The sequence below is a fragment of the Protopterus annectens genome, chromosome 9.part0, assembly GCF_019279795.1.
Source record: "Protopterus annectens isolate FY-2018-M chromosome 9.part0, PAN1.0, whole genome shotgun sequence".
Lineage (NCBI taxonomy): Eukaryota > Metazoa > Chordata > Ceratodontiformes > Protopteridae > Protopterus > Protopterus annectens.
This window is the reverse complement of record NC_056743.1, coordinates 1,181,506,766-1,181,520,449: the sequence shown is the minus strand read 5'-3', so window position 1 is coordinate 1,181,520,449 and position 13,684 is coordinate 1,181,506,766. Positions and strand designations below refer to the sequence as shown.

At 43.6% G+C, this 13,684-nt stretch overlaps 1 protein-coding gene across 1 annotated transcript in view; it reads left to right on the top strand.

Moving 5' to 3' along the window:
• The window catches only part of LOC122811913 (ribosomal protein S6 kinase beta-2-like), a gene marked incomplete in the record, with an annotated part of 1,307,756 nt that overhangs the window by 719,907 nt on the left and 574,165 nt on the right, over window positions 1-13,684 (top strand). The window contains 1 exon segment of the mRNA XM_044084073.1: window positions 8,944-9,006. Within this exon segment, the coding sequence (XP_043940008.1) occupies window positions 8,944-9,006 (63 nt within the window).

Here is a 13,684-nt window from a genome sequence, read left to right as displayed (position 1 = left end):
AAACTTTATGATGTTTATTGAGCTACACTTGGTGACGTATGCGGCTTATGTACAGACACCACATCTGTACACATTTGCAGACTACATACTCAGGGGTGACGTCTGCTGCAAAGACAGGGCCCATGTCTGCATATATGTTTATGGATATACTCCGCATACACAACATACACAATAGCCACTATGACCATGATGCTCATGGATATGTGCACACACGCGACCGTGTGTGGCATGTGCTGGGGGGGGTTGCATTCCCAGACCGGACACTCACCATGCTTTGGGACATGTTTCCTATGTACATCACGCATGGACAGTCTGTAGCAGTGTTCATGTGATACCTCGCTTGCTGGATGGTGGACACATGTATGCCAGAGATCACTGCAGTGGCTGTACTGTGCAGTGATGCAGGTTACACATGGCTCTTCTGTTCACAGGACACTACACTGGAGAGGTGCCACTGGTGTGCACACTGTAGTAGTTGTTACACATTGACTTGCCAGACTGCATGGTACACCACTATGAACCTGTGCAGCTATTACATGTCCTTTGTGCATGGTTACTGGTGTAGCCCTTCCAGTTAGATTGGCTGTCACGCTATTACAATGTCCCGTGACTACGGGCCATATGTCTACTGTTATTGTACACGCCAATCATGTTCATGTTTGTCTGTCACATCTCTTCCACTATTCTAGTATGGGAGTAATGTTTGCGTCCTTTGCAAATGCACAGAGTGGAGTACATAGTTATTTCATCATAACTGTTTATACATATCTTAATTACATAGTACTCACATCACTGTATGATACCTTTGTTATGCATCATATGCCTGTTCTCCTGTGTAACATATCTGACATATCTACTGTACTATACATTACACATGTTTTACATGGTATCCCATAATTCAACCATTACTTGCACAGAGGGTCCACCTTAGACATGTCATTGACGTTACATGCCCATACGCATGCGTACTGTTACAGTATATCTACATATACTATCCCCTGCTATGGCACGTACTTATTGGACATACCCTGCCACTGACAGCGGGTCGTATGACATTGTTCTATGTAACGCTGTCATGTTGCATCCCTTGTGATGTCTGTGCTGTTTACCGTGTGGCCCACTGCTGGACACACATCTTCTACAAGCATTGGTACAATCAGTGAGACATCACTACATAAATACCATTCCCCACTTTATGCATGGTGGACACTGTTAATTACTGCAAACCAGGCTATGCATACACTGGCATTACGTAATTCAGACATACTATACATACAGTTAGTGTTATACATACCTTGATATCGTTCTGGTGTTTCATCTCTATCTCGCTCCTCTGTATCACTCTTTCAACAGTTATACGGTATGAGCATACAGTTTGCATATCTGGCAAGTCATCCTTATATACGTCTATACCTGCAACATGTGGTTTACTGCCACCAATTGGTGGTCCGGTGTGACTAATTACGTGCACTTCAGCTGTGCAGCTACTCCATTCGCCAATTACGCGGCAGCAGTGGGGTATAATTGAATTCTCCACCTGGACGTTGGCCATTTTCCCTGCCTTCGGGGAGACGGCCTGTATTGTGTTTTGTTGTGTGTAATTGCAACTGCTTTGTGTTGAGCCAAGTCTATTTTGGGGTCATGTCCCCCGTGGATTGTGTGTGATTCTACCTGTGACTGTACCTGTCATCCCACCCGTCTGATAAAGCAAACACCTGTAACATCGCAATTTGTTCCGTTATACGACGGATACAATTTTGCATGGCGCCTTTAAATGTCTCTCACAAGGTATGTCAACGGTTCAGCAGATGTAATTGACTAACTAGATGTTTGGGCTGTGGTTACGGTCTGTATTGCTATAGTTTACAGTGTGGGGGGATGTAGGCAGGTGTACGTAGCATGTACGGTTTTGTGGGGCTTGCATTTCTACATAGTCCATATATATGCATGTGGGCCCCTTCCCTAATTACTGTGCTATCACTTAATAGACTTCTATTACGGGAATTTACTGTGGGCCGTTGTTAATTGGTTTCAGTATGGTATGCAGGTGCGGTTGATACTTCCATACCTCCGGATGTATGGCGATATGTGCCGAGATATTTGTAAATGAACGCTATCCCGTGTATGTCTGCCCCAGATATTTGCTGTCATTGCAGTGGTGTTGGTGTCAGACCCTCTGTCACATGGATTGCCACCTTTTCATATGGCCATAGTTGGACACTTACGGGTCACACAGTGGTGTTTACAGGCTGACATATGGCCATGGTCTGTACACAGGATAGCACATACTTTTATCCTCATTACAAACCTGTTCTTGGTCCTTCACTACGTATCGGTTTGCGTGTAACATTTCCGTTTCTTACATACAGGCATGAGTATTTCCTGCAACTATTGCATATTATGTGGGACATACTAATGTCCTACACTCACGGACAGTTGCCCTTTCTAATGTTTCATGTCAGGACACACCTGCCCAGGGGGGGGGGTGTCCCTCCCGATGTGGGACAGGTGTTTACCGCATGCCTACGGATAGCTATACCTGCACCTACCGTAGTCATCTACCTCCGAGTTGCCACCTACAGACGCACTATGCGGACACACACGACACACGTTAGGCACATGGGAACACACATGGCACCCTCATCACACACATACACAGGCTGCATCACACACAACCACAGTTGTACACGGTACCTACGTGGTCTCACCGCCGACAGCGGTGACTACATGTCCTTACTATTGTCCTATTGCTCACGGTTCTACTGTTCCAGTACTGTGTTCTTTCTGTCTTTCATCCTCCTGGTTATGCGTGTCGGTGTGTGACACGTTCCATAGTTGGCGGTATCCTGCTTATTTGTACCTCAAAGGAGTTTAGAAAGTCATCGCCCTATCTATATATTTGCAGATGCCAGTGACCCCTTGTATATCGACATATATCACACTATCGCCCTTTCTATCTGTATTATATATGTGTAGATATATATATATATATATATATATATATATATATATATATATACATATATATATATATATATATATATATATATATGTGTGTGTGTGTGTATACATATTATATATATATATATATATATATATATATATATGTATACACATATCTCGGACAGGGGTGGTGACAGGCACGCTACGCCTTTCATTGTGTGTTTGTCAGTATATACTGCGTTTCCTAGACTCCGCAATTTTGTGTCTGTACCTTTCACATTACACACCTGCCATAGTTTAAGATTACCTCCCATCCCACTTTGCGAGGGACAATCCCTCTTTGTGCAGTTGTGTCCTGCGAAATATTTGTGAACATAGCAAATGTCCTGTGACTTTGGGACAGACATTACCTATAGTTTATGTCATTGTTGCATGTCACCCTTATTCTGTATCTGACCCGCCTACATGTTACAGGACACGGAACACGTACCTGCAACCATTACTAAACTATAAGCTTTTTATCTATGCAAAATACTGTTGTTCTGGTTTTCGTCCTGGCCGGGTGTGTGTCGTCCTGCTGACATCTGGCGTATGTCCCACATTGGTCATTTGAACTGTAGCAACCCTACCATATGTACATCTTGCCTAGCAATAGTGTTGGGTGATTGTGTACATGACTGCCTGTTCCACTCCTGGCAGTGGTCGTTTTACCCTTCAGAGCAGGCGCTATTTGTTCAGAGGTGACTAATGCTGGTGTCACCTGTTCTGTACATCATTGACTGTGATCTGCGCAGTGGTCGGTGGCACTTAGCCCTGTTTCGCTCATATCCGTATAGTCGTATTTAAACATCACTTACCAGCTGTGGGCGATGCTTATTCCTGCTATCGTGTGCTACACATATTCTGATGACCTGCATCCAGACTGCATTACACGTGCCATCGGGATTATGTTACATCCCTTGCGGGACGTGGGACCAGGAACATGCACGACAGTCACTGCATGTACCACTTGGACATCTGGGGGTTGTACATGAATTATGCAAATTTGTATGTGCAGTACACTACAGCAGTTACTCCACACTACACTCACATGGATGACTCCGTTAGTTTACAACTTGATGGGTCCAGTTAATGGTGTGTCCGTGTGATGTTTACTGGCTGTACTCCAGCACTGGGTATGTATATCACAATTAGGTACACCCGATAATTTGCTACACCTTCATACGACCGTGGATGCAGCATGCCGGGGTGACTAATGCCTGTCATGGGTACATCCCCTGCCTTGACACTACATCCATGATTACATTTTGTGGAGCCCCTCAGTAATGCGGCGGGTAATCTGTGATGACTGTGTGTAGGACGGTGCTTACACACATGTGCTCCCGCGATTGCCTCTGCTCCAGTACGCGACAGTTGCTTACTCGATGTTGTGGCGACGGGTGTCACTGTTTGCCCCGTTTCATGTTTTGCCTCTGACAATTGGGCATGTACCTACCGATGTACCTGGGAACCTATACACACAGCACCAACAGATGCTGATGGGCGCATCTACTTTTCAGGTGTTGACAGTTCCGTGTTCCCATGGCTGTTGCATGTACAATGTTTGAGGGCTGCTTATGTTGGATTCCACAGTGGGCCACCTATACATCACAATTTACAGGTAGTCGTGTTTGCGTGCCATCCATGTTACTGTATGCAGGTGGGGAGGGGTGTCAGTTCATGGGAGCCTACACTGTCAAGGTATGTGCTATACATTCCCTCTTTGCCAAGGCGTAGGCATATTGGGTATGCCTCCGTCTGCCTACTGGGGCTGGCACAGTGTGTATGTGGTCTAGATCCCTTTGTGCCTGTGTTGGCCTTGGCACTTGCGGTGGGCTGTGAGGTCCTCCCCCGTTATGACCCAGCTGCAGCTGTTTCTGCAGGATCATATTATGTAGCATGGCACATACTATGAAGATGTGGGCACACGTGCCTGTAGAGTACTGCAAGGCTCCACCAGATGTGTCCAAGCACCGGAACCGTGATTTCAGCATCCCGAACACACGCTCTATGATGATTCTGGTTTGTGCGTGTGCCTCATAATGGCGTTCTTGCATTGGTGTGTGTGTGCATTTCTGATGGGGGTCATCGTCCACGGCTCCAGTGCATAGCCAGCATCCCCCACAAGGTGACCTTGTGGGATGTCCCCCCTGAAAAATACCTGATACAGCTGTGAGGCATGCCAGATATGGGAGTCGTGTTAGCTTCCAGGGCTGCCAGCACACACATCCATGATAATGCCCTGGGCATTGCACACGACCTGGCAGTTGATGGAGTGGAATCCCTTGCGGTTTATGTAGCGCCTACCATACTCACTGGGTGGTGACTTAATTTGTATGTGTGTGCAGTATATCACACCCAGTACCTCCGGGTAGTTTGCCACACGGTGGAAGTGACGCATATTGCTGGCCAACTCCTCCTGAGTTCGGGGGAAGTGTATATGCTCATTGGCACGTGGTAACATGGCATCCAGGAACTGGTGTAGTACCCTGGATGCCGATGCCTGTGAGATCCCCATTATATCTCCAGTTGGCCTTTGAAAGGTACCTGTGGCTAGTATTCGCAAGCTTACACATACCTTTGTGTCCACTGGGATGGGTTCCCCTCTGTTTTTTCTGGTTCTCAGGCGTGGCCGGCGACAGCTCTACTATTTGCTGTAAGATGTCCCTGTCCACCCTGTAACGCTCTACTATCTCCAGATCATGTAGCCCCTGGTAGGTTACCCTTGGTCTGAACACTCTTCTCCTCCTCCGAGGCCTACGGTGGTTGTCGGCATCATCCTCCACAACACCGTCGGTCTGTAACACATGCTAATGAATCACAGCTATGGCAGCTCCCAACATGTACATTTTAAAAGTTCCCCATCTGTTTACACCTATGGTGCGGTGTTTGGGAATACACAGGTGTGTGTTGGGTGCTTTTACACTTTATACTGTTCTGCTGTGAACACTGATGATGTCATAGGGTGTGTATGTACGATCGTGGCTACAGGGAATCTTCTGTGTTTTATTTACGAAACCACTATTGTGCTGCCTTTGGTGTTGCATTACATTTGGATGCCGTGCTTACCTCCTGCCCTTCCGTTTACATTTGTGCACGTTACACCTACCATTTGCTGGCATGCATCCAGATGCCTGTTTTCATTTGTACTTTCCTAGACCTGGCTTATCTTGTGTAATGTGTGCTATTGCCGATCTACTGTGGGTTTGCTTTGCTGTGCTATGACAGTTCTCCTATCTTTGCATTCCAGGTCCTCCACACCTTTCTTTGCAATCCTATGCCTCCCCTATCCTGTTTTGCAAGTTTCTGCATGCAGGCTTGTCTACTGCCGTCGATTGGCCGCCGTGTGTTGATTGGTGTTAATTGCTCATTACTACGCCAATTACCCTGCTTCGACATTTCCTTCTTTTCTTCCCATGACCTTCCTGTTTGTACCATTGTTCGCGGTGCGTGCATCCGCTTACCGGGTTTCGGGCAGGAGTTCATCCCCGTACACATTGGCTTTTGGGCACCATGTGTGCTCTCAGCTAAACAGTGCTATACCCTCCTCCCCACCCCTGTCCTTCAGCTTTGCTTAGTAACGGCCAGGCCAGATTTGCATTGCTCCAATGTGCTTACTGATACGGTGGCACACCCCTCTGCTGATGTCATGTATCACCTTTGATACACTCCTCGGTGTTATTGCGCTGCGCCGTCAGGTACATCCTTAATCCGGCGGGACGTTTGCTATTCAGTATTACCTGCCTCATTTGCATGGCATTGACTTACTAATTCATAGTTACAGCGCCGAACACTGTCGCGGGCCCCTGGCAACCCTTGCGCCTTGCTTGTGGTGTGCCATGCCTACCATTGCATATTATGGTGCAATCCTGATTTGTCTTTCATTGTGATTTTCTGCCATTTTTATATATTTCCTTTGTATTCCTGTTTGCACACACATGCCCTGCGGTTGTACTGTGCGTTACTGTGGACGTGACATTAAATGTTGTTTTTTAGGTGTTATGCATCTTTTCTTGTGCCATTGGCTGTGTATTTCTCCATTGGCATATGTTAACTTTGTAATACATGTGTGTGGTCCACTTCCATAACTCCGATGTTCTGTTTGGGAAAATGTAAGCCGTGTTTTTTGGTTTACATTTCCATGGGCTTGCGCTACACCTGCACCACTTCATGAATCGCTGTATGCCTTCATTAGCATGGTGCGACACTGCACATGGGGTGATTTGCATACCTGTGCCGAGGGCTGTGTAGCTCTGGCGTACGCTGGTAGTGCACGTGGGATTGGTTCATACCTGAATCGCTCGGCGGACATATTTGGTGTTATGCCGCCTACGCTACGCCTGCGCCTGGCGCAAGCTTCATGAATCCGGGGGTGTGATTTTTTTTCTGAAGATTTATAAAGGTATTACAGTTAACATTATTGACATAGACAGTGTTCCACATTGTAGACACCAAAGCATTACTGTAGATGGTAGACTAACCTTTTAAGAGTATGTTGGCATTACTAAGTATGTAAACCTGAAACTTTGTGTTTCTTATAGACTAAAGTAAATATTTTTAACAGCCATGACCAGTACATTACTCAACCCTAAGCTATTCTGTGGAATTTATGCTATTGTAAATAAAAAAAAAACTGTGGTCTCTAATTGAGGACGACACTTGTAAGCAATTTCCTACGTATTGAATGGAACATACTTCCCCCAGAATTTACGTCTGTTATAAATAGACACCTTTAAAATCATGTAAAGCTCACCTTACTCTTAGTCTGCATTGCCCATCTTGTTAAATTACACAAAACTGTACTGACAACTCTTGGAGCACCAAAAGCTGCAATTTCATAAACAATGTGCCTTCACTGTCCCAAAAGAAACAGCAACATTGGAGAATCCTTTCAGGTTATTTCACCTTCCCAGCTCCTTTTTTTGCTTTTTAATTAATTTATTATCTCATTCTGCAACTTACATCACATCTCATTTCTGTTCTCTGATGTTATAGTCTGCGACCTGTATGTATTTTATTGTGTTTTGTGTATGTATGTAAAACTTTTAATTGTGTATATTATCTAATGTTTTTGCATTTTGTATGGTTTGTGACCTGGGTCTCCTATGAAAATGGGCTTTGCCTAGCAGGGCTAACCTATTTAAAAAATATGAATGCTTAAAAAAAGTTACATACCACAGACAAGTTATTGCATATTAATTAAAAGTGTCCACCAGACATGAGCAAAACGGAACAAATGGAAATGCTTCTTTTGTAAATTTGCAAAGGATTTGTGGGGAGTAAGTCCCCATGCATCCCTTCTCATCTCTGCTACTTAGCTGTTCTAAGTCAGTGGTTGAACAGACCCAGAAAACAAGGAGTACTCCTTTTGGTGCCAAACCGAATATGTCCTTTGCTTCAAAGTTTTGTGTGATCTTGCATTTAGTATATATAAGTAGTAGGAGTGTGATGGCTAGAACCCCCTCACTTGTGGGTGTACTAGGGGCATGCCTTCTGCAAGAATTACGGAAGTTCATTTCTTATCCTTTATTGTATCATGTCATGTAGCAGATGGTTTTGGTTATCTTTTGCAGTTTGGTATGAGAGTGCATAGGACATTAGTGTGAATGCTGTTTCACAAAACAAATAGTTTAAAACAGCATACATACTGGCCTTTCAGAACTGGTTTTGAGGCAGAGCCCCCACCCCATACCATAAACCAACTTACTTAATATGATTAGTCATGTTTGGCACACACTGCCCTATATATATTTTTTTATTTTGCATTTTCATTTTGTATTAAAATTCCTTATGTCTTTTGGTGTTATGAACTAGATCCTTCCAGAGATGAGCTCCCAGGTCTGATAAAATATTGGCATCAGAGTTTTTAAAGTATGGAACCAATCTATGTAAAGGAGACACAGGTTTTAACATTTTCTGTTGTTTCTAGAAAATAAACTCCCCTGTTTTCTTTTGTAACAGCTGCTGAAGAAAAGTCCTGCTCAGAGAATTGGAGGAGGAATAGCTGATGCCTTAGATGTGCAGGTACTCTATTGTGATTCTGTTCTGTATAACACTGCTTTTAAAAGGAAAGTATATAGAACCAAATGGCATATAGTTGTTAAATACTTAAGTATTGTCACACCCAAGTCCATGTTTCTGTACTAACAGTCAGCCTTCCAGTGAGGCATGCACAACACTATAATACTTTGTCTTCAGTTACAGCGTGAAACGCAGAAGGGCTGTTACTGAAAATCAGAAGCATAGCTGGCCTGGTTTACATTGGGGGGGGTAGAAAAATGTTAGTAGATGTCTAAAGCTTGCATGGGATATACACAATGACTTTGCATTGCCCTGACCCATGCAGATCATGGAATGATAGTGCTTCCGTGTCATTTATCTATGGACCATTGATCCCAAGCTGTAGTACTGCATCAGAACCTGGATAGCCTGCCCATATTTCATAGCAGAATTAACCTATGGTGTAGTAAATTTGTCCATAAGAAGACGGGGGGGGGCTTATTCAGTAGAGATACATGTGTATTAGAGGACTTGGAGTTTGGAGTTGATAGCAAAGGTCAGAAGTCAGGGAAAGTGGAAGTTTCGGAATTGTAAAATGAGTACCAAGCAGAGGGCTGAGGGAACTGTAAAATGTTTGTTTTTTGTTTGTTTGCTTTTTTTACTATCTACTCATTGGTGCATCTTTCTTGTGAAGGACAGTTTGTTTTGAAGCATATGCCTAGATTTGTCCGAGTCTTGCACCACTACAAACCCTCCTTGGCTTACCTCTTTTGTTGAGGCTTGCTTAGATATGTAATACCAAAAGCATGTTAGTGTTCCATTAGGGCTACCAAAAAATGAAAATAGCCATCTGGTCTTTGCATGAAGATACTGTGTCTATGCAGACACATGCTGCCCCATTTTTAACCATTTACAAAGCATCCACATAGTAATTATTCACATTATATTCAGAAACACAAATCATTTCAGTGTCTGTTTAAACTTATTTTTAGTAATATATTTCCTTTATTGACTGATCAACTCATTTTGTCTTTGATAAGATCTAGTACTACATATTAAAGCCCAGTGTCTTAAACTACATTACAGCAAAACTGACACCACAAACGCATTTCACCAAAAATATGAATATACAGTTAGAAGCACTAACAAATGAATGCCAAGCACACATATACATCTTTTACTTGCCCCGCACTTACATAACATTATATTCTATCTTTGAGGTTGTAGCACTTCAAGATAGATCTTGGCTGATGTTAAGGGGACCATACCCTACAGAAAACATCCTTACTTATCCACACATCACATACTGACAGAATGTAGCAAACTGTAGCTTCAGTCTGCCTGACTTGGAATAACAACATTCTGGCAAGCAGGCAGACTGACTATTAATAAGCTGGCTGTATAAAGGTGTTACGTAAGTGAACTGATAGAATTGTCCGTTTTTTTTTTTTTTTTTTTACATTTTATGTTGTTTTTGCTTTCGTAATGGACAAGATGAATATAGAATAGTGACTTTGTAAAACAGTTGGTACTATAATGTACAACTTTATGTTGTGTATTCATAGGAGTTTATTACATATTGGCTGAATTAGTTATTTAATTATCCACTCAACCACCTCCTGTCTCTGTGCTGCACAATGTAAGCTCTCCCTGCACACAGAATTATACATGCAAGATGTCCTTCCATATCACTGTTGCAGCATTCTTTACGTAAGGGATCTCCTGCTGAGTATAGCCCAGCGTCCACCCAGTATAGCAAAGCTCATGGAATTTATAGACATCATATGTCACATGTATACTCCCTGCACAAGGCGTAGAGCATAAAGATAATGCACGGATGTACATAACTCAGAATTTCTTTGCCACCAGTCCAAACATCATAATTGAACGCAAATCTGTACACACTTTTTCTGTACTTGTTACTGAGTTATATTTCACAGAAGTGCTCTGTTGGGGTTTCTTCTTATCTTCTGTTTTTGTTGTTGTGAGTTTACATGTCATCCAGAAAGGGAAGATGTCATTGTGTGAGGCAGATTCCCTATAAAAATCATCACAAATAATATCTTTTCTGTTTGGGTGCTTCTCACAACCACACACAGTGTTCTACCTGCCATGCATTTGTCCCCAAGACCCTTGAGTTGTTGTCTCTCCTCTTTGTCTATGTACTTAGAAAACCAGAGTCTAAAGTTGTTGGCACAGGGTGTTATGGCAGAGTCTTCCTGTCCCGAGGGCCAGACACCTACAAAGAAAAAGGCCAAAAAATTCTGATCTGATTTGACTGCTGTCCAGCCTTCTTGGACATCTCTCTCAAGGCTGATGAAAGCCCTGAGGATCGTCAGGTTGTTGCTTCAGCTTCCTCTGCTGGGACCTTGTCTGAAGCTGGCATGGATCTGACTTTTCACAGGTCCTTGGAGCCTCCAGACGTTGAGGGGGAACCTTGGCTGATTATATCTAAGGGACCGGGAAAGATTCTTCAGATTCCAGTTTGGGAGGCGATTCCTACTACAATGGTAAACTGTCAGCAGGTGTCCGAATCTCCTAGGGTTTTTCATGCAGATACCCCTCAAAAGACAAAACAAAACACTAAGTGTATTTCCCTTGCTGTTAAAGACCCCACTGTGAATGGTAGGATTTTACTTAGGGGTTGTTCTGTGCTTTAATGGCCTTGAAGCCTCCTCAAGGAGTCTCTGAGCCTCCTCCTCCCTGGTCAGCTACTCCTGTTAACGAGGCCTAGGGAGCAAGACTCTTCTGATGAGGATTTGGATTCTGGGAAGAGTTTTTGGCATGCTCTTCTCAGATCCCTTCTCCTTTGTATTATGGGTATGAAGAAGAGTGAATTAGTCTCCTTTAGAAGGACTCTCTTTTTTGGACACTATTTCTTGTATGATGGAATATATCAAGTGGGGATAGTTCTTAGGTTTCTGATATTCAGCAGAGATATGAACTCCTCCAGGTGGAGTCGCCCAAACCCTATGTTGTTCCTCCAGTTCTGGCTGCCCTCTCAGATACCTTTTCAGCAGCCTCTGTTGCACCTGTTTCTCAGCCTCCAGCCCACAAGAAACATGACAGATAGTACAAGGTGCCTGATGATTGTAAATTTCTGTATAAATGTCCTTCTACTAATCTTTCTGCATTGTCTGTTTCTTCTGACTAGCCTTCCAAGCCTTTGCCTTCTACTAAACTACTTCCTTCAGACAAAGCTATGTAATGTTTGGGCAAACAAAAATGTTTACATTGCTGCTAGGCTGGATTTTAGGATTATCAGTTACCAGACTCATATAATAAGGTATGTTTAACCTTTCTTTCTCAAGCTTCTCAAGTCATTTCCGGCCTTCCTGGTTCTGAAAGGAAGGTCTCAGCCCTTTCCTTGTTGGGTTCTACCTCTCAAATGGCTTGACACTCAAAAGTGTAGTTGTGATGCAGCTGATGCTGCTTCTAGCGCTGGTGCATTTGGTTCTGTTCTAAGATGTTACTCTTGGCTTCATTATCAGCCTTTACTTGTTAACATTAAAGCTAAATTGTTGGATGCTCTTTTTGATTAAAAACCTTTTTGATTGTGCTGCTGCTGAACCATTTAAGTCCCTCCAGGACAAAGGCAAGACTTTGCAGAAATTGAAACTTTTTTTTCTCCTGTCCCTAAGTTTTAGAGGAAATATCCCTCCAAATCTGCTTATGTTTGCTCTCCCTCCACCCAAATGTAAAAAGGGTTATAGGCATGTACCTCCAGCTACGTTTACTCAGACTCCTACTTCTCAGAAGCCTCCTTTTCAGGACAAACCAGGTTCCATCTGACAAATTGCTTTGTCTTTCACTGAACCACGTTTCCTTGTCCCTTCGTCTTTCCCCGTCCTTTCCCAATTCGTTAAAGAGTCACTCAAAACTCTTGTTTTTTTTCCATCATCCACCAGGGATATTTCATGGTATGGAAATCCCTTCCCCCCTTTCTGGGCATCACAGAACCTAGGCAGAAACAGCTTCCTTTCTTTCCAGAAGTGCTTCAAGCTCTTCTGGCCCAGGAAACCATTGAAGTTGTGCCCCCTACCAGGAAAAGGTAGGGTTTTTATTCCAGGATGTTCCGGGTTACCAAGAAGGGAGACATCTTCATAGGTTCATATGTTCATAGGTTAGTACTAGGCTAACTGCCCTTGAGAGCCACTTTAAGCCTAGTCAGTTATCCCCTGTGAGATTCAAACCCTGTACCTTGTGTTTGTAAGGCAAACACCTTAACCATTAGGCCACCCTCCCAACTGTACTGAACAGCCTTTCTGGACCTTTCTCAGCTCATCACCTTTCTAAAGGTCCCTTTTAGATATTGTCCCTTCAGACCTTGTTCCCTCTTCTTCTCCAGGCTTTCCTAGTATCTCTGGACCTCAATGATGCCTATCTTCACATCCCCATCCATCCTCTTTTCAGGAGGTTTTTGTGCTTCTCTGTTTCTTCCTTGCAGTTTCAGTTGTGTGCTTTGCACTTTGGCCTATCTACTGCCTCAAGGGTATTCACCAAAGAGGGGTTCAGATCTTTCCTTATCTAGACAACCTGCTCATTCAGGCTTCATCCCCGAGGTTCTTCTTCAGGACCTCCAGTTTACTGTTTGCCTGTTACAAAGCCTGGGGTTTACATTAAACTTTTAAAAATCTGTTCTGGTCCCATCTCAGGATCACATTTTTCTCAGATGCAGGCTCCAGACCATTCCCATGCTGGC